This window comes from Ascaphus truei, chromosome 1 (assembly GCF_040206685.1).
Source record: "Ascaphus truei isolate aAscTru1 chromosome 1, aAscTru1.hap1, whole genome shotgun sequence".
NCBI classification, from domain to species: domain Eukaryota; kingdom Metazoa; phylum Chordata; class Amphibia; order Anura; family Ascaphidae; genus Ascaphus; species Ascaphus truei.
The window spans coordinates 325485638-325505754 of NC_134483.1; the positions used below are offsets into that span (position 1 = coordinate 325485638).

At 48.5% G+C, this 20117-nt stretch overlaps 1 protein-coding gene and 1 long non-coding RNA gene across 3 annotated transcripts in view; one reads left to right on the top strand and one right to left on the bottom strand.

Annotated features, from left to right (window-relative positions):
• Positions 1-6165: 6165 nt before the first annotated feature.
• Positions 6166-9078, bottom strand: LOC142498095 (uncharacterized). Its single transcript, XR_012802369.1, has 3 exons — positions 8708-9078; positions 8098-8264; positions 6166-6924 (listed from the first exon to the last, which is right to left on the bottom strand). It is a non-coding gene; the product is annotated as an uncharacterized LOC142498095 (long non-coding RNA).
• Positions 6685-20117, top strand: part of PAQR3 (progestin and adipoQ receptor family member 3) — a 40960-nt gene continuing 27527 nt past the window's right edge. The window contains exons 1-4 of one of the 2 annotated variants that reach the window (XM_075606589.1): positions 6685-6864; positions 12377-12458; positions 13657-13865; positions 15252-15414. In XM_075606589.1, coding sequence (XP_075462704.1) covers positions 13681-13865; positions 15252-15414 — 348 coding nt within the window. In that variant the 5' untranslated portion in view covers positions 6685-6864; positions 12377-12458; positions 13657-13680. The remainder of the gene's footprint in view (positions 6865-12376; positions 12459-13656; positions 13866-15251; positions 15415-20117) is intronic. The other variant, XM_075606594.1, reaches the window with a different exon arrangement.

Here is a 20117-nt window from a genome sequence, read left to right on the forward strand (position 1 = left end):
CTCAACCATTAACTGCTGGCCAACACCATCCAGGGATCTGAGACCCCTTCTCTACTATATGCAACGCTGTTTACCATCTGCAGTGGTTGTCACAAATAAAGACCTCCTTTATATACCCCTGGCTGAGTTACGGTCTATAAGTCAGAGGTATTGGGAGAGAAAGAACTATAATGGTAGGGACTGCCTGCAGCCTTGCTGTAGCCTGCCGTGTGTGGAGGCGGTGTACAGTATGACCATGGAAAGAACATAAGGATCACTGTAAGCCTTTCCTGGTCCCCACCCCATCATAGACATCTCAGCTCTCCTGGACCCTCACAGGTATGCACGCACCAAGACATCAGTAGTAGCAGCAACATGTTTCCAGAGAGGGGGGAAACAGGGCTACAATTGGAGGCACTGCTGAGATCAGGACAGGCTTTCAGAGAGACTTTGCGGCCTGCAGCAGTTAAATAGGCAGGGGTCGGGCCTCTGATGCTACCCCAGGACACTGAGCACCCATTCCACATTAAGTAAGGGGGAAGCCTCTGCCTGAGGCAACACCAGGGAGGGGGCTGCCTAGACCCTTGCCAAAAGACACTCAGTTGGAGCGCACCCCGAGGTTATGGTACCGGGGAGCGTGTTACCCTTCATTCTACTTTGAACATGGGTCAGGGCCCTTACAGTGTACCGTGAGGACCCTTGGGTACCAACGCATGATGAACTGTGCTTCTGGGGGCGCACACTGTGGGAAATTTATCCAGGGAGCGTGAACCACACATCCTGTTCTACAAGGGACGGGCCCCTTACAACGTACTGTGAGGGACCTTGTGCACATTAAAGGCTTTGGACTTTTCTACTGTCCAAAAAGAGTAAAAGAAACAGGCCCCTGATGTGTTACCGGGGACCCTGTGTAATTGTATTCTAGTTCTATTGCTGTGCACTTAAAATAGAGTACCCGGCAAGTGCTGCATATTCAAGATTGCATTCCCGCAGAAATCGTGGGACCGCGTGGGTTGCAAAAGAAGCAAACAACCCTTTTTGCAAAGTTCTGTAAATGTTGCAACCCTTTCAGCGGCAAAATGTAGCCAAACCCCTCAGCATGACTGGCTCATCCGGAGCCTGGTCATTGCTTGGTCCGTCCTACCCCTACTTTGTGTTTCACCTAGGGGAGTGTCAGGATCGCGCCTCCGCCGTCCGTACTTCCCCGCTTACCGGCAGCTACTGATCTTCAGGGAGAGAGACAGCGAAGACAACGCTCGGGACTCTGTATGTATTTTGGCAACAAGGGTCATCTAGTCGCCACCTGCCCCATGAAGCCGGGAAAAGCCAACGCCCAGTGAAGGTCGGGGGAACTACATTGGAAACCACGTCACAGCCCTCTCCCAAATCTCCCACCAGGATCCACATTCCCGTCACCTTGTCCAGGGACAACTTTAAGACAACCACACGCGCCTTCCTGGACTCCGGGTCAGGGGGCAACTTTATCGACCAGGGATTTGTGGAGAGAAACAAGATACCTTTAATCCCAAAGAGCGCCCAGTGGGCCTCGAGGCTATCGACAGTCGCCCCCTCCAACCGGCCTTTATAATCCTCCAAAACATCCCTCTGTGCCTACACTCCCCCGGTGGCCATTCCGAGACTATAAAACTCGATGTTATTCACACACCGTCGTAGATATCGTCCTAGGACTACCGTGGCTCCAGCAACACAACCCGGAGGTGGACTGGACCGGTACTTTGCCGATCCGCTGGAGTACTCTGTGCCAGGAGAAATGTCTGGACACATCTAAAACCCTTTCCGGATTACTACTACCGGAGCCTGGAGATTCTCTACCAGAGATATACCACGAATTCCGGGATGTCTTCGACAAAGGTCAAGCCGCAGAGCTACCGCCCCACCGTTCCTTCGATTGCCCCATCAACCTCTTGAGGGGTGCCACTTTTCCCCGTGGTTGCACCTACCCTCTATCCGCACCGGAGACTCAGGCCATGAGGCAATATATACAAGAAAACCTCCTCAGGGGCTTCATCCGAAAATCTTCCTCACCCGCTGGTGATTCTTGTTAAAAAGAAGGATTGGTCTCTCAGACCCTGTATAGACAATCGGGGGCTCAACAAAATAACAATTAAAAACCGTTACCCTCTCCCTCTGATTTCAGAATAATTTGACAGATCCAAGGAGCCACAATCTTCACGAAACTGGACCTGAGAGGGGCATACAACCTGGTGAGGATCTGTCACGGAGACGAGTGGAAGACGGCGTTCAACACTCGCAACGGACACTATGAATATTTGGTGATGCCCTTCGGTTTGTGCAACGCACCCGCAGTGTTCCAAGAATTTGTGAACCAGATCTTCAGGGACCTGCTCGACCAATACGTAGTCGTATACTTGGACGACATCCTGATCTTCTCAAAGAACGCTGTCAAGCACTCCGAACACGTGAAACAGGTCCTCCAGAGACTACGCACTAATCATCTCTTCGCCAAACTAGAGAAGTGCCAATTCCACCAGTCCTCCACCACGTTCCTGGGATACATCATATCCAGTACTGGCTTGACGATGGACACGGATAAAGTCAAGGCGATCATTGAATGGCCACGACCACTGTCTCTCAAAGCAGTTCAGAGGTTCCTGGGTTTTTCAAATTACTACCGGAGGTTCGTCCAGGGCTTCTCTGCAGTAGTCGCACCTACTGTAGTGCCGACGAGTATTCTAAAACAAATCTGGGACAATCACCAACAAGACCCAGGTACATTCTAGGTACATCTTGGGTACATGCTGCAACATTTCAGTGACATTTCTGCAAACAGACTAATGGCCCATCGGATTAACAGCGGGGGTCCCTGGCAGTCCCATTCAAACTGAATGGGACTGCCAGGGACCCCTGCTGTGTTAATCCGATGGGCCATTAGTCTCTGCAGAAATGTCACTGAAATGTTTGCAGCATGTACCCAAGATGTACCTAGAATGTACCTGGATCTTGTTGGTGATAGCCCCAGATTTTCCAAGGCAAGTTTTAGAATACTCGTCGGCGCACCTGTATCACAGCACTAATCCAGAAGGGAGCCGATCCGGCTCACTGGCCTACCGAAGCTATTGAAGCCTTTGAAAGACTAAAGAAGGCCTTCATATCCGCACCTATACTTCTGCACCCGAACCCTGCACTACCCTTTACTCTCAAGATGGACGCCTCTGATGTCGGAGCTGGCGTGGTACTCTCCCACAGAAAGGAGCCCCAGGCAAGACTTCATCCATGTGCATTTTTTTCTAAAAAAAATTCTGCAGCAGAGAGGAATTACGACGTGGGAAATCGTGAACTCCTCGCTATCAAAATGGCCTTGGAAGAATGGAGGCACTTTCTGGGAGGCTCAACAACCCCTATCACCATCTTGACGGACCATAAAAATCTTCTTTATATTGAAGGAGCTCGCCGCCTAGGATCTTGCCAGGCACGTTGGGCTCTGTTCTTCACCCGCTTTAACTTCGTGATCTCCTACATCACGGGCTCCAAGAACATCAAGGCGGATGCACTCTCCGAGCAGTTCTTAACTGAGGAAAAATCCCTGGATCAACCTGAGCCGATCCTTCCCCCGATGTGCATCCTTGCCACAAAAGGTTTCAGCGCTCTTCATGAGATCACGAAGGCACAGAACACCATCCCTGAGGGTGTCCTGGTTCCTGAGGGACAATGGATGTTCACTCCCCCCACCTTTCACAGACAGGTCATGGAGTGGGGTCACGCTTCCAAGACGGCAGGTCACCCTGGTACTAGGAGGACTATCGATCTCTTGGAACGCACCTTCTGGTGGCCTGGCATGCGCAAAGACATCAGGAGCTTCGTATCTTCTTGCGCTACCTGTGCCCAGAAGAAGACACCCCGCAATAAACCACCTGGTCTCTTGTTGCCTCTTCCCATCCCCGACCGCCCGTGGAGCCACCTCTCGATGGACTTTATGGTCGAATTGCCCAAGTCCAGGGGTATGGATACGGTCATGGTGTATCACCATGGAAAGAACATAAGGATCACCGTAAGTCTGTTCTGGTCCCCACCCCATCGTAGACATCTCAGCTCTCCTGGACCCTCACAGGTAGGCACGCACCAAGACATCAATAGCAGCAGCAACATGTTTCTGGAGAGGGGGGAAACAGGGCTACAGTTACATATCAGATACATATTTCACCTTCAAAGATTAAAAGTTACCCAATCCAGATGGATATCCACAAATGTATTTTAATTAAACAAATGCAAAAGTAGAGATGGCATTCTTTTAGGTACAGTATTATAGACAGAAAGTTATGAGGGTATTTTCTCTCCCCGTGTCTTTAGGCTAAGGCTCTGCTGTCTGCGCTGCAAGCGCGCCTGCCAGACTGGCGGCGCGTGCAGCCGAGTTCCCCGGTCTGCAGTGAGCTGCAGGGGGAAAGACAGGGGTGAGTGACGAGGACGCGGCTATGACATCATCCGGCAGGTTCGCCCTTATTGGCTGAAGCACCGGGGGCATGGCCTAGGGCTCCGTCGCTAGTTCTGTTCATAATTTTCCTGTCTGCAGGAAAAACAGACAGCGCAGCGTGACGACCATCCCTTGCAGTGGTCTCTGGGCTGCCGGGGTGTGGGCTCCGCCCCCCTGCTGTCCTCGGATTGGCTGTCTTCTCCTCCAGTCTTAGCATAGACTGCCTTCCAGCCGCCCACGTGCTTCCGCCTTTGCCGCTGCCTGCCTTCCGCCGACCTCGCGCTGCCAGCCTTCCGCAAGTTATAATGGTAATACCGGACACATAGGTGTCCGGTATTACCTCCAATTTTATACCGGTCAGGCATCGGAATTACCGGCCTGTCCGGGTAAAAACCGGACACTTGGCAACCCTACTACCGTGATAGAGGCTGGTTTACCCAAACCAAGCTGTCAGGGCTCTGGCATTTTGAGGCCCACCCTTAGGGGAGCGGAGGGAAATCGTTTCCTCTTATCCCACCAGGGGATAAGGGAAGAGCTAGGACCGCTCCTTGTGCCCTTTGGCTGGGAGTGAGTCCAGGGACATCCTTAGGGTGGACACCCTACAAGCTACTATCAATTGTGCTGCTAATACAGAGAGACAGTAAAGGACACTGTGTTTTATTATACCTCCTGCCTGAGAGTGAAGACTATTGGGAGGAGGGGGAAGAGATTCTTCTGCAGAGACTTCTCCCCATATACCTGGGGGCTGCATGAGATGGAGGCGCTGCACCTGTGAGTACTATTCTGGCAAGACCCCAGAAGCCTGTCCTGTCATTCCCCTATACCATCATGCAGAAGACCCAGGGCCACCTGTTACCAGCAGGTTTGCACCACACTGAACCATGTAACCAGAGCGAGTTTCCCAGAGATAGGCCCTATGTGAGATTGGGTGGGGGAAACAGGGTTACATACAGTATGTTAGAAATGTCTGTTTGTTTTATCTCATACTGTATGTTTCTTGTAACATTATTTTCTGTACCTAAGGACTGTACTGCTTTTGTATATTAAATCTAAAATGTAATAAGTACTGTCTTTGGGCCCTAATTGAATTTTGCACATTTTTAAGAGAGAAACTGCATTTTCTAACCTATTTTGCATATCTTTCTTAGTAAACCAGGACTATAAAAACGACAACTAAATAAAAGTTATCTTTTATTTTAAACTCCTTCGCTTTTTTTGTTGAAAATATATAGTAGTCCATATAGTATAATATTAAGAACTTTTGTGGATAGTATTTCGGAAAGTACAACTGAACAGGCATACCCCACATTAACGTACGCAATGGGACCGGAGCATATATGTAAAGCGAAAATGTACTTAAAGTGAAGCACTACCTTTTTTCCACTTATCGATGCATGTACTGTACTGCAATCGTCATATACGTATATAACTGATGTAAATAACGCATGTGTAACAGGTTCTATAGTCTCCCCGCTTGTGCACAGCTTCGGTACAGGTAGGGAGCCGGTATTGCTGTTCAGAACGTGCTGACAGGCGCATGCGCGAGCTGCCGTTTGCCTATTGGGCGATATGTACTTACTCGCGAGTGTACTTAAAGTGAGTGTACTTAAAGCGGGGTATGCCTGTACTCTGCAGCAAGATTTCTTGTAGGTAGAAGTAATATAGTTTTGCACAAACTCTTGTACAACTGTATTGCTGCAAACTTTTTTTTTTTATAAAACTTGCCTTAGGTTTGTTGGGTGTCTTTTCAAATGTATTTCTCTAAGCCAGGCTTACTGTGAGTAGTTTTGGAAAAGATAACTCACATTATATATTATTTTGTATCTAGGATTTTATTTTGCTTATCATAGAAAAAATATAATGGCGTGTAGTTATTATTTAGTTTACACGTTGCTTCCCCTCTCAGTTTTTTCCACATTTTTGGGTTGAATAAAAGTCTGTCCTCTCTGGGAATAATTATTTTGGGATGGAAACACAGGGAGAATAATAATATACAGTTTCCTCCATGTTTAAGGTTGCAGGGTAGTAAGGGGATCCCAAAAGGATGGTAAAGAAGAGGAGGGGCAGAAGGGAGCGAGACAGGGCGAGAATAAATCAATTGTATTTCTCAGCTCCTCAGTATCGTGTATGGATGTTATTCTGGTTTATCTTCAGTCTCATCCTCAGTCTCTGCCCTTTCCTCAGGTTATTCTCGCCCTCTCGCCCATATTCTACTCCTCCTCTGTCTCACGCTCGTGACGCCGCAGCGCCAGGCACGGGATGACGTCATGGACACGGAAGTCAGTTGCGCCGCTAACGACCGGCGCGTGTACCTGACTCCCTTCTGCTGCTGCTTCTTGCGTTTAACCTCTTGCTTCCCGGACGCCCCCGATGGATCCCAGCACAGGCGCGCGGACAGAATCCGAAGGGAGGAATCCGGCGGCCGCTGAGTGAAGGTGAGAGCAACACACAGGAGTGCCGAGTATCACTGCAATGTACAGGAGGGGGCAGTCTCACTGCAATATACAAGGGTGAAGAGTATCACTGCAATGTACAGGATGAGGCTGTATCACTGCAATGTACAGGAGTACTGAGTATCACATCAATATACAGCAGTTTTGAGTATCACTCCAATTTAAAGCAGTATTGCGTATCACTGCAATTTACAGTACTGAGCATCCCTGCAATATACAGGAGGAGGGGCAACACTGCAATTACAGTTTATAAATCCTACCAACAATAAAGTGTGTTTCGTAGAGAATATCCACAACACTTCAGTTGACTTAAATTATTAATTTTATTCTTTCCATAAAAAGTCCACACAATTACGTAATGTGCTAAAACCCAGTGTAGCGCTGTTTCCCCCACTCTATGGGAGATGTGGCGGCTACGGAGTGTGTGGTGCTTTACCTGTGGCTCACAGGAGGCCTGAACCTCTGCTGCTGGGAACCCGGTGGTGATCCATCTGGTGACAGCACCTCCACCTGTGAGGGATCCTGACAGCACCGGATAACCCCATTCACAGGACCCAATGCAATAATATCATGCACTTGTATTTAATAACCGTTTACTGAACACAGGTACAACTAGATACATCATTGGTTTCCTCCAAATCCCAGGGGAGTGATGTAGTCAGCCATGAAAAGAAAAAACATTACAGGCATACCCCACATTAACGTACACAATGGGACCGGAGCATGTATGTAAAGTGAAAATGTACTTAAAATGAAGCACTACCTCTTTCCCACTTATCGATGCATGTACTGTACTGAAATCGTCATATACGTGCATAACTGATGTAAATAACGCATTTGTAACAGGCTCTATAGTCTCCCCGCTTGCGCACAGCTTCGGTACAGGTAGGGAGCCAGTATTGCTGTTCAGGACGTGCTGACAGGCGCATGCGTGAGCTGCCGTTTTCCTATTGAGCGATATGTACTTACTCGCGAGTGTACTTAAAGTGAGTGTCCTTAAACCGGGGTATGCCTGTACATGGTGCAATATTGCTAACAGTGAATGGGAAAAATAATAAGGGGGCTCCAAAATTCATAGTAGTATTGTCGCATAAATCCAGTCAGTGGCAATGATGTCGCTAGTTTCAGGATATATTAGATTCAGCAGATAGTGTGGCAGTCAATCAAGGGCCCGGTAATTATAGGGTGTAAGCTTCTGGCAAGTCGCGACCTCACCGCTCTGCTGCCCGTGCTCCAATTACTTCCGCATCCACCCGGTTCCGGTGACGTCACGGCAGGTCTTCAAACACCCCCCTCCGGGGCCGTCTCTCTTCCAGGATCACACTGCAAGCCACGCTCTACGCGTTTCGCCTTGCAATAGTGACGGCTTCCTCATTAGACTCCTGAGGAAGTTGAGAGGAAGTTTTTGCCTTTTATGACTATTTTCACATTAGCACGTGGTGGTGTATGGTCATTGTATTATACATTCATATATTCACGTTAATTGATCTCATATCATTATTTATAAATCCAATATTCACTATTGGTTTATATATTCAGAATGTATTATTGGTCACTATACACTATATTAAGCACTGAGTAGGAGTGTTTGAGCGCCACCCAGTGTTTCTATTTAGATATATCATTAACTACATACAATATAGGCCTCGCACGGCCGTAGCCCCACCGTGCCTTCAAACCGTAGTGTCCATCCCTGATGGGATTTACCCAAAGTACTGAGGGGCCCCCGGGCACCCAACCTCCCTGGTGTCCACAAGAGCCAACCCACCCAATGTGTGAGACAGCGCTGCCCACAGTAACTGAAAGTGTTATAGTTGTGAGGTACCTGCCCAGGTTCTCCAGCACCCAGGTATGGCCGAAAAGCAAAAGGGATCCACTAATCCAGCGACGTCGATGTCGGCAAAGCCTCCGCCTTTGCGTGGGGTGAACTCCGGTACGAGGATCTCACCTTTGATAGTCTGATAGTGCGGAGGTGGTCCTGCCCCAGACCACAGCCCGCAAATCACTGTGCGGCATCTTCAAATGGCACTATACACTAACTGTATACAGCTACAAGGGAAATGTCTCTAGCTAGGGGTTTCCCTGTAGCAGCCGCACTCTGATTAAGTGAGTGGTGCCTATCTTGAACCTAAAGGGTTAATCTGGCCTAATCTGGGTGCCACTGACACCCAGACCCTACCTGTCTCTGTCCTGGCTCCAACTGTCAGAACTCTCGCTGACACAATTCTAACTGCCATGCATCTCTCAGCCCTATAGGTTGCCTGGCAACATGTGGTCTGCAGCCCCTGAGGCTGCTGGGACTTGTAGTTCCACTACTGTGCTATACTCCTATTGTCCGGCGCTTGCTATTGCGCATCCCTCCCCGCACTCTCCCCAGCCTCCGCTGCCTATGGAAAGGTAAGGGGACCAGGGGGACCCAGGCTATACTAGCAATGTTTCAGGTTTAAACTGCCCTATGTCAAGCGCCTCAGGCTGTGGGCATGGTGATCACGGCGGTGCAATCACATAGACATGCCTCTATGTGGCTGTCTATAGAGCGCGCGAGAGCAGAGGCGTCGGCTCTCGCGACTCAGGGGGAAACAGAAAAATCAGTTTTCACGTGCGGCGGCCAGGTCACATGAGAGGTTCGCCCAATGAGGACAAATCAGCGCCGTGATGTCACGGCTGTCCACCCAACACGCCTCCCCATCTCCTCTGCATGCAGGACACAGATCTCTCCTGCTGCAGGCGGCGGGGAAGCCGAGTGAAGTAACTCGCTCTCTGTCTGCGCTCCCTCTGCGCGCTCCCTCTCTGCACTCTTTCTCTGCGCTCTTTCTCTCTCTGCGCTCTTTCTCTCTCTGCGCTCTTTCTCTCTCTCTGCGCTCTTTCTCTCTCTCTGCGCTCTTTCTCTCTCTCTGCGCTCTTTCTCTCTCTCTCTGCGCTCTTTCTCTCTCTCTGCGCTCTTTCTCTCTCTCTGCGCTCTTTCTCTCTCTCTGCGCTCTCTCTCTCTCTGCGCTCTTTCTCTCTGCGCTCTTTCTCTCTCTCTCTGCGCTCTTTCTCTCTCTCTGCGCTCTTTCTCTCTCTCTGCGCTCTTTCTCTCTCTCTGCGCTGTTTCTCTCTCTCTGCGCTCTTTCTCTCTCTCTCTCTGCGCTCTTTCTCTCTCTCTCTCTGCGCTCTTTCTCTCTCTCTGCGCTCTTTCTCTCTCTCTGCGCTCTTTCTCTCTCTCTCTGCGCTCTTTCTCTCTCTCTCTGCGCTCTTTCTCTCTCTCTCTGCGCTCTTTCTCTCTCTCTCTGCGCTCTTTCTCTCTCTCTCTCTGCGCTCTTTCTCTCTCTCTCTCTGCGCTCTTTCTCTCTCTCTACGCTCTTTCTCTCTCTCTGCGCTCTCTCTCTCTGCGCTCTTTCTCTCTCTCTCTCTGTGCTCTTTCTCTCTCTCTCTGCGCTCTCTCTCTCTGCGCTCTCTCTCTGCTCCCCGCCCCCACCCTCGTCTACCAGGCCAATCCCGCCCCCACCCTCCTCTACCAGGCCAAACATCTGCTCTGCTCTCCTCCCTGACCCATCCCTCTTCCTGGTGCTAACCCTACCCCCATCATCTACCAGGCCAAACATCTGCTCTGCTCCCCGCCGGCATCTCCTGCTCTGTGAAAACCGGGCCACTCAGCAAAAACCGGGACATTTCGGGGTATGTCGGCCCAACGGGACACATCATAAAAAAAAGGGAGAAGGATGGTCCCAAAGGGGTCTTTGGCGGGGCACTACCGAGGAGAAGGAGTGGGCTGCAACCAGTGATGAATAAAAAAAGATTTATTGGGTGGTCAAACAGAGGTACATGGTTACTTTGACGCGTTTCGGGACCTGCGTCCCTTTTGCGTCCCTATTCATCACTGGTTGCATCCCCCTCCTTCTCCTCGGTAGTGCTCCGCCAAAGGCCCCTTTGGGACCATCCTTCTTTCTACTACGTCTGACGTGATGCACCCACTAGAGCTGTGCTGCAAGAGGGAGATCTCAGTATCATTGACTGATATGGTATGTACTTTTTGGTTTTGCTGGGGGCTTTTTCGGGACCTTTATGATATATATGGAGATCTGAGCCAGCCACACAGCGTTACTAGTACCAATATACCACTGCATATATTGCCTCATTTGAGTCTCCCATAGCACTCATCATTGCTCTTATATACCTTGATTAAAGACTCATATCCTATATCATATATACATATCCCTGGGACAGCTGAGACCCGATTATTGGGAGAATATCCCTCACCTACCATTCATAAAAAAAAGGGACTGTCCCGGCCAAACCGGGACGTCTGGTTACCCTAATCGTGAGAAACTTGTCGAAGAGCTGGTTAGACCTGAAACGTTGCTGGGTTTAGTACATTACGTAATTTTGTGTACTTTTTATGGATTGAGTAAAATAAATATGTTGTACTTCAACTGGAGTGCCATGGACAGCCTCTACTTTTGCATATGATCCTGGTTGAGCACCCAAGAAAGATAATATTATACAGTCAAAAAAATATATATATATTTCTCTGTCTCTCCCCGCGCTTTCCTCACGTCTGCATCCTCCTGCTCTCTGCTTTTCCTTCTTTGATTGGATGGCTCAGGCTGCTGTGTGATTGGTTTTCGAACTGGTGCTCTTTTATTGGTCAGAGAAGGGTCATGTGAGCATTCTCTGCGCTTGGAAATCAAATGTCCTTGTCTCTCCAAGCACTGAGTTTTGGAGAACGTACATGCGTACGTGTCACCTTTTGCCTGAAATCCATTTTTACATGGAACGCTTTTATAAACATGTTCGACCTTTTGGGTCTCATCATTTGTGGGGTTGGTTATACTGGTGTTAGTACCCAGCCTCACACTGATGAAACACAACAAGTTAAAATAGCTGTCTGTAGAAACTGGCAACAATTCTAAGTCTAATTAAAGAGTGAAAAAATCCCGGAGCCTAAAATATAACCCCTGGTGCCTGTGCTGTGCGGAGCGCTGACTGACCTATCACCAGTACTACTAGCATGCTTTCATGACCGATGCTGCTTTGTGGTCGCGCTGTGGCCGACAGACCAAGTACAGAGTACCCTTAAATCAGTAGAGATCCTGCAACAAGACGACATCTTGGATAAAGAATCCTTGGTTCCATCCCACGCTGATATCATCATTGTTCCAGATCCAGTGTTTCTGGAGAAAAGCGTTTATTTTCTTCTTTATTGTAAGTGCATTCATTACCCTCCTTATAGAGGCCAAGTCCAGACATACTACAGGCAGTCCTCGCTTATCCGACGGAATGCGTCCTGCAAACCGCCGTCGGATAGCGGACCGTCGGAAAGCGGGTCCAATGTTAACCAGCAGCGGTTTCCGTCGGATAAGCGAATCTGCCGTTGGATAATGTGTTTTTGAACAGCATTATGCAGCGTCCGGATAGCGCATCCGTCAGAAAAAGTAACGCCGGAAAATGAGGACGTCCTGTACTCTGTTCTCACTCCCCCCTTCCTTTTTTTTTTCTTTTTATTTGCGCCTAGGTCATCTTCACTGTACAATTCCTCTCGGCTTGTGTGGGGTTGAGGACCTATTTGGCTGCATTTACTTAGGGAATGTATACTGGTAAGCACCTCCTTTCATCGGTTATATATCACATGTTAAGTTTATTAGAGTGTTTTTTTTTTTAAATATATTCAGTAATTGTTTTTGGTAGCGCTTATTGATCTTCAAAATATATATATATATATATATATCAGAATAAATGAGTTCTTCAGTATTAGGTGATACCTTTTTTAGATGTTCTGTAGATAAGGTGGGGTGATAAAGTGTTTGAAGCCATGGAAGGGGGACAAGGAACAGCATGGGATTGGGGGGACGGGGAATGCTGTGCACCTAATACTGAAGAACTCATTTATTCTGCACTATCGCAAATGGACTAACACACAAATAGTAATAGTACAGATAGATAAGAGAAGGCACTATGCGTCTTAATCTAAAATTGAAAAAAGCTTCACTGATCAATGTCTCGGCTCAATGTCTTGATAAAGGCCCCACAGTGAGTAATGTTTATTAATAAACTTTTTTCAATTTTGGATTATGACCTTGAGTACCTGTTCTTATTGCTGCTGTGTGTGTGTGTGTGTGTGTGTGTGTGTGTGTGTGTGTGTGTGTGTGTGTGTGTGTGTGTGTGTGTGTGTGTGTGTGTGTGTGTGTGTGTGTGTGTGTTTGTGTGTGTGTGTGTGTGTGTATATCTATCTCTATCATTTTTTGGCATTTATTTCTGTTTAGGCTATATAATATACATAACGCTGTACCCCCTTTTGTGCCGCGCTGCAAAATATGTTAGTGCTTTACAAATATAAGAAAAAATGTATGTGTATATTATCTGTGCATGTGTTTAATTTTAATAAATCCGCAGTCCGGATGATTGCACCGCTCCTTAACCCCAATTGTTTACATGTTACACGCTTGTGGTACGACAGGCAGCGGTCCACAAAGGCTTTCAAAATTGGGGGAAAGCTATTTTGACAGTATTGTAGAAAGAAGTATACCGTATTTATGCTTAGTACGTAGATGGGGGTAGAAGGCTTCTTAAAGTGTATATTGTTTTTTAATAGAAAGTGGAATTGTAAGCTTGTCCATAAAAAGTGAGCGGTACTCTTGGGTCCGTTAATACAATTTAAAAAAAAAGTGTAGGTGCTGCTCCATACCTTTTTAAGCACCATCACACTTTGATTACTGCCGACCGTATAATCGCACCCATCAACACCGCAAGCCGTTGTTTGGTAAGTAACCGTGGTGTGTTTATTCAAATACTCAGGTTTGCGGCTCTGACACCTGCATCATGCACCAGAAGGTGCTGAAGAGCTCCCACTATATCGAGCTGGGCAGCTACCAGTACTGGCCAGTCTTGCTCCCCCGGGGGATCCGCCTCTACACATATGAACAGATTCCCATATTCCTCAAGGATAACCCGTACATTACAGACGGCTACAGGGCTTACCTCCCATCCAGGTTGTGCCTGAAAAGGTGAGGCACCAGGCTATGGGATTTGTGTATGAATTGAAAAGTGGTGCAATTATGGGAGGAATAAATCTGCACCGCTTGTATCAAAGAATAACATCTTCTTGAAATGAATTGGATATATTTTTTGCTGCCATTTAAAAAATATATATATATATTTTGCACCTTGGTACCATGCATAGCCATCCATGCATCTATAGTCGCACGGCTCCTTGAAATAACAAGACCTTGCACCTCCTTCACCTGCCCGTTTCGCTGCCATAGAGCCCTAAAATGCGTTGTTGTGCAAAAGGTTTAAAGGCATAAACCCTTAAACCCTCAATAAGTGCTCTTCATGGTCTTAAGAAGATGGGGGGAGGTCTGTGAGCGTGCACGACAAGCCTTATACCACCTTCGCCACACACACTTTCAGTGTCGTGGGATCAAGGTTTCATGGCCCCTCCCTTCATCACTCATGTGGTCGCAAGATCACAGAGGTGACGGTGCTACGTGTTCAGATCACGTTTAAATCCGTCGTCGGTTTGCTTCCTCTTAAATCCGCCCGGATTCTTCAATATTGTAGTTGGTTCTCTGCCACATGGATTTAAAGACTCTGTAGACGGATCTGTAATCCACGAAATGTCTTTACTTTGATATTTATATTCTCCTCCCATAATAATTCCATTCAGATTCCGAATCTATCGGACGGATTTTAAGTAATAGGGAGAAAAAAAAGGAATCTGCCTTTTTGAGACTGATCCGCGGATTAGATGAACTGGCCAATCCGTGGCGGATTCGAATCCCGTAAAATCTCGCCCATCTCAAATGGTGATCACGTCTTCTATAGAAACAAGCAAAATAGTGATGACGTTCACCGATTTGTCACAAGGGCTACCATAGTGCCAACCCGTGTGACGTTTAGTAAAAATGTTTACCAGTTTTTGACTATTCATGGCTCCATAATTACTTTGCAAGCTAAGAATAGAGCAGAATGAACAATTTGGATCCCTTACCAGCAGGAGCGAAGCAATCTAAAGTATGGCACAGAGGCAATGAGTCCAAACATATCAATCATATCATATACAATACTAAATAGATACATCTTACTAAAAACAGGTGTAGTACTTCCCACATGCTAAGCGGCCAGAATTAATGAAACCATGCAAAGCAGCAATTAGATGACCTTGTGACTTCAAGGAGTCTACAAGTATTGTATTGTTGGAACATCCTGAACAGTCACAATATACCCTGTTATGCACACAAGCAATGTGCAACAATAAACCTAACCATGATATACGAGAAACGAAGCTCTGTGGAACTAAACCTTTGCGTCCACATGTCATCTTTTGGGGTTTTCCTAGAGTGGACGACCCTAACCGTGGTCTACTCATTTTGCCATTGTGTCCTTTGCAGCCTCTTCATTTTGTCCAATGAGACCGTGAACATCTGGAGTCACCTGCTGGGCTTCCTAATCTTCTTCAGTCTGGGTGTTTACGACATGCTGCTAGTGTTGCCGTTGGCAAATGCATCCAGGGAAGACTTTGTTATCTGCTCCATCTACCTGTTCTGCTTTCAGGTAAGTCCATCATTTTTGTTTACAAAATGAGGCTCTTGCTTTTCTCACTTTTATTTTATGTTTCACAGGTGGAATAGGAGAAAATATGTGTTATTATGCTTAGTCCAGCAATTGCATTTCAGCAAGGGATGTGGAGAAATGAGACGGCTTGAACACAGGGCCCAGGACTAGAGTTTCCCCCGGGAACTACACCATATGTCAGGGGCCTTGCGAGCTGCCCCCCTCTTTCACACCACTTCACTCTCACCCCCATTACATCCCCCCCCTCCCCATGTATTTCTCTTCCTCCCCCTCTGTCTCTCACACTTCCCCTCCCCCTCTGTCTCTCACACTTCCCCTCCCCCACTCTCTCACACTTCCCCTCCCCCACTGTCTCTCACACTTCCCCTCCCCCTCTGTCTCACACTTCCCCTCCCCCTCTGTCTCTGACACTTCCCCTCCCCTCTGTCTCTCACACTTCCCCTCCCCCTCTGTCTCTCACACTTCCCCTCCCCCTCTGTCTCTCACACTTCCCCTCTCTCTCACTCCCCCGCCCTCTGTCTCTCACACTCCCCCACCCTCTGTCTCTCACACTCCCCTGCCCTCTGTCTCTCACACTCCCCGCCCTCTGTCTCTCACACTCCCCCGCCCTCTGTCTCTCACACTCCCCCGCCCTCTGTCTCTCACACTCCCCCGCCCTCTGTCTCTCACACTCCCCCGCCCTCTGTCTCTCACACTCCCCCGCCCTCTGTCTCTCACACTCCCCCGCCCTCTGTCTCTCACACTCCCCCGCCCTCTGTCTCTCACACTCCCCCGCCCTCTGTCTCTCACACTCCCCCGCCCTCTGTCTCTCACACTCCCCCGCCCTCTGTCTCTCACACTCCCCCGCCCTCTGTCTCTCACACTCCCCCGCCCTCTGTCTCTCACACTCCCCCGCCCTCTGTCTCTCACACTCCCCCGCCCTCTGTCTCACACTCCCCCCTCTGTCTCTCACACTTCCCCTCCCCCTCTCTCTCATACTTCCCTCCCCCTCTCTCTCACACTTCCCCTCCCCCTCTGTCTCTCACACATCCTCCCCCTCTCTCTCACTCCCCCACCCTCTGTCTCTCACACTCCCCACCCTCTGTCTCTCACACTCCCCACCCTCTGTCTCTCACACTCCCCCGCCCTCTGTCTCTCACACTCCCCCACCCTCTGTCTCTCAGACTTCCCCCCACCTCTGTCTCTCACACTTCGCCTCTCACTCCCTCTCTTATACCACCTTTTTACTCTCACACTGTCTCCCCCCCCCCCTCTTCGCTCTCACTCAATGGTCTCCTTTTCACTCCATGCCACGACCTCAATCCCTCCGCTCCCTCATTCCCCTCTCCCACCACACACATACACACACTACCACCCCCAATACCCATACAATTCCCCCTACAATAATTACCCCCCCCCCCATAATACACACATAATTACCCACTCACAATACACATCCAATAATTATCCTCCCATAATACACACACAATAATTAGCCGTCCCCTACAATACACACACAATTATCCCCCAAACTACACACACAAAGACTAACCCTCACCCACAATACACACACAATTACTTCCCCTCCCCCTCTGTCTCTCACACTTCCCCTCCCCCTCTCTCTCACACTTCCCCTCCCCCTCTCTCTCACACTTCCCCTCCCCCTCTCTCTCACACTTCCCCTCCCTCTCTGTCTCTCACACTTCCCCTCCCCCTCTGTCTCTCACACTCCCCCACCCTCTGTCTCTCACACTCCCTCTCTCACACTACCACCCCCAATACCCATACAATTCCCCCTACAATAATGACACCCCCCCCCATAATACACACATAATTACCCACTCAAATACACATCCAATAATTATCCTCCCATAATACACACACAATAATTAGCCGTCCCCCACAATACACACACAATTATCCCCCACAATACACACACAATAACCCTCACCCACAATACACACACAATTACCCCCCCACCCCCCACAATACACACACAGTAATACCCACCCCCACAATACACACACAGTAATACCCACCCCCACAATACACACACCGTAATACCCACCCCCACAATACACACAATATACCCCACACACAATACACAGGGAGACTTACCTTGTGGTGGTCTCAGGCCTCTGATGCCGCTCCAGTCTGGACGCAGAAACTGGGCCTGACTTCCGGCCAGGCCCAGCTTTCGGCGGGAGAGGCGGGCCTGGCAAAGGAGAGGCCCGCAGCAGCTGGGGAGAGCAGGGACCCGACGGTAATCGGAGGCACAGCAGCCGGACACAGAAGTTAGGTCTGTCTTCTGGCCAGGCCCAACTGTCAGCACCAGACGGCCAGGCTCCCTGCAGCCACTGGGCCTTGGACAGTTGTCCCGGCTCTCCTGCTGTCTGCAGCCCTGCTTGAACATACTGTACTAACCAGTCCCACTTAACGAGGTAAGGGGGAAAAAAACGAATATCAGCTCCAAGCAAAGTGGCAAGACCATGGGAAAATGAATAATAATAATTGAGGTGAGAGCAATGTCCGGGTAATGAATGAATGGCGGGGAGACTTGTTAAGGGGATGATGTAAGGAGTGTGTGAAGCGGGGTACTTACAGGAAGGCGAGTGTGTCCCACCGAGCTGTGTAGCCCCATACGAAGCTTCTCCTTACCCTCGTCTCTCCCAACTGGCTGTGGTGTGGAGCCGCGCGCTCTCTAGATGTCACCGCTTGTCCGCTCCTCCCGCAAAACTGACTGGGATGATGATAGAATGATCACTCACGTCGTGAATACCCCGGTGGCGTCCGTCGATCCGTAGTAATACAGAAATAAAGAAGTGATCGAGGGGACTGCCGCTCTGCTGACAGGAAAAATTCGGGAACTCACCAGTTCAAGAAGATAAAGTATTTATTGACCTACATAAAACAAGGAAGCAATGCTCCTCCTCCCATGTTTCACGCCCACTGTGGCGCTTTGTCAAGGAGTGCTTGACAAAGCGCCACAGTTGGCGTGGGAGGAGGAGCATTGCTTCCTTGTTTTATGTAGGTCAATAAAGACTTTTTATCTTCTTGAACTGGTGAGTTCCCGAATTTTTCCTGTCAGCAGAGCGGCAGTCCCCTCGATCACTTCTTTGTTTCCACTTAGCGAGGTACACTGTAAGCGCATTCAATTTCATGCCATAAATTAAATGAAAAATTAACCATGCACACAAGTTGCTCACTCACTGCTCTGGGTACAATCAGTTAATTGTACACACGTTTGATGACAATTGCTTTTTAAAGTTCCATTCTGTATTTTCTACCCAGCCAAAAATGAAATGAAAAATCACTTTGTTTAATCTCCTGAAGTGTGTGTTTGATTTATTAATACACACACTATTAACACCAACTGTCCAGCTTTTAACATTTGCTTTATAGTTTGCACACCACTGCCCCCCTCTAGTCTCCTTTTTACACTCGTTTGCCCCCCTTTGTTTCCCTCTTTTCCCCTTTCACACCCTCCAGCCCTTTGCACCTTGTTACCCACACATCTCATTGTCCTCTGCCTCAAACCCTCAACCCCCTTCTTTACCACTGTTCCCCATCTCTCATCCCACGCCAGTGGCAGGGATCATCAATGTTTTGATGCCACTTGCTGGGTTAAAAACTGCTGTATCACCCGGGATGTGCTGAAAACAAGAGAAAGAGAGAAGGTCTGCTTGCCGCGTAATTGGGGGCAAGCCAATGTGTGAGGGGAAGATCACTTTGAGCTGTTCCTCTCATTAATGGCTGCCATGTCCGGTGCCTATTTTCTTGTGTTCAAGATTGTTACTTCAGGTTGTCTGATAATAAATCACGGGTTCTGCTCCAAGCGGTACACGTGGCCAAAAGTAGTCTGCTACTTCTTTCATAAAACTAGCTTTGTCAAAGATGGCTCAAAGATGACATAGTGTATGTATACAGTGCAGAAAAAATCATGTATGGCTTGAACTAGTTTCTGTTTTCTTTTTTTCTTTCTATTCCAATCGCAGTATATTTTATACTTCTCTCGCAAAATATTTATTTGCTTTTTAATCCGTTGTTTTTGTTCAAGTGGCACAGTGATTAGGATATCGTTTAGCAATGAGGTAAAAGTTTTGGTAAACAGTATATGCAACAGGCATAAGCGTATAGGGAGTCCATGTTAAAATGGACATGAAGCAAAAGGTGACACTGTGCTCTTTTGCACGTCATGTCCCAGAATCTCTAGCTGCAGTAGAAGCACTGTATGCTTAGGCTGCGCTTATAGTACTGGCGACGGCGCACAGCGCCATCACAAGTACTTGAAGTCCGTCCCGATGACCATAGTGATCACGACGGCGCTGCGCAGCGACATGGCGACCGAAATCGCTGAAACCAAGGATTTTTGTCTTGGCCAGTGACGTGAGTGTGACGTCCGCGTCACGTGAGCTGTTCAGCCAATGAGGGCGGACCGCTCGTGTGATGTCACGGCCACGCCCCCTGTTGCCTTCCCGAGGTCTCCTGCACCACAGTGCAACAAACGCTATAGCGACAGCGCCGCGTGACTTGACTCGGTCGCGTCGCCGTAGGCATTACTATAAACTTCGCCTTAAGTGATATTTTATTTGCGGTAAACAGTATGAATTTTTGCATCTGCACAAATATTGCTTGTACGTCTAAAAAGACAAGCAGATGTGATGCTGCCGGTTTAGAGTCATACCAGGGTCAATTAAGCCGGC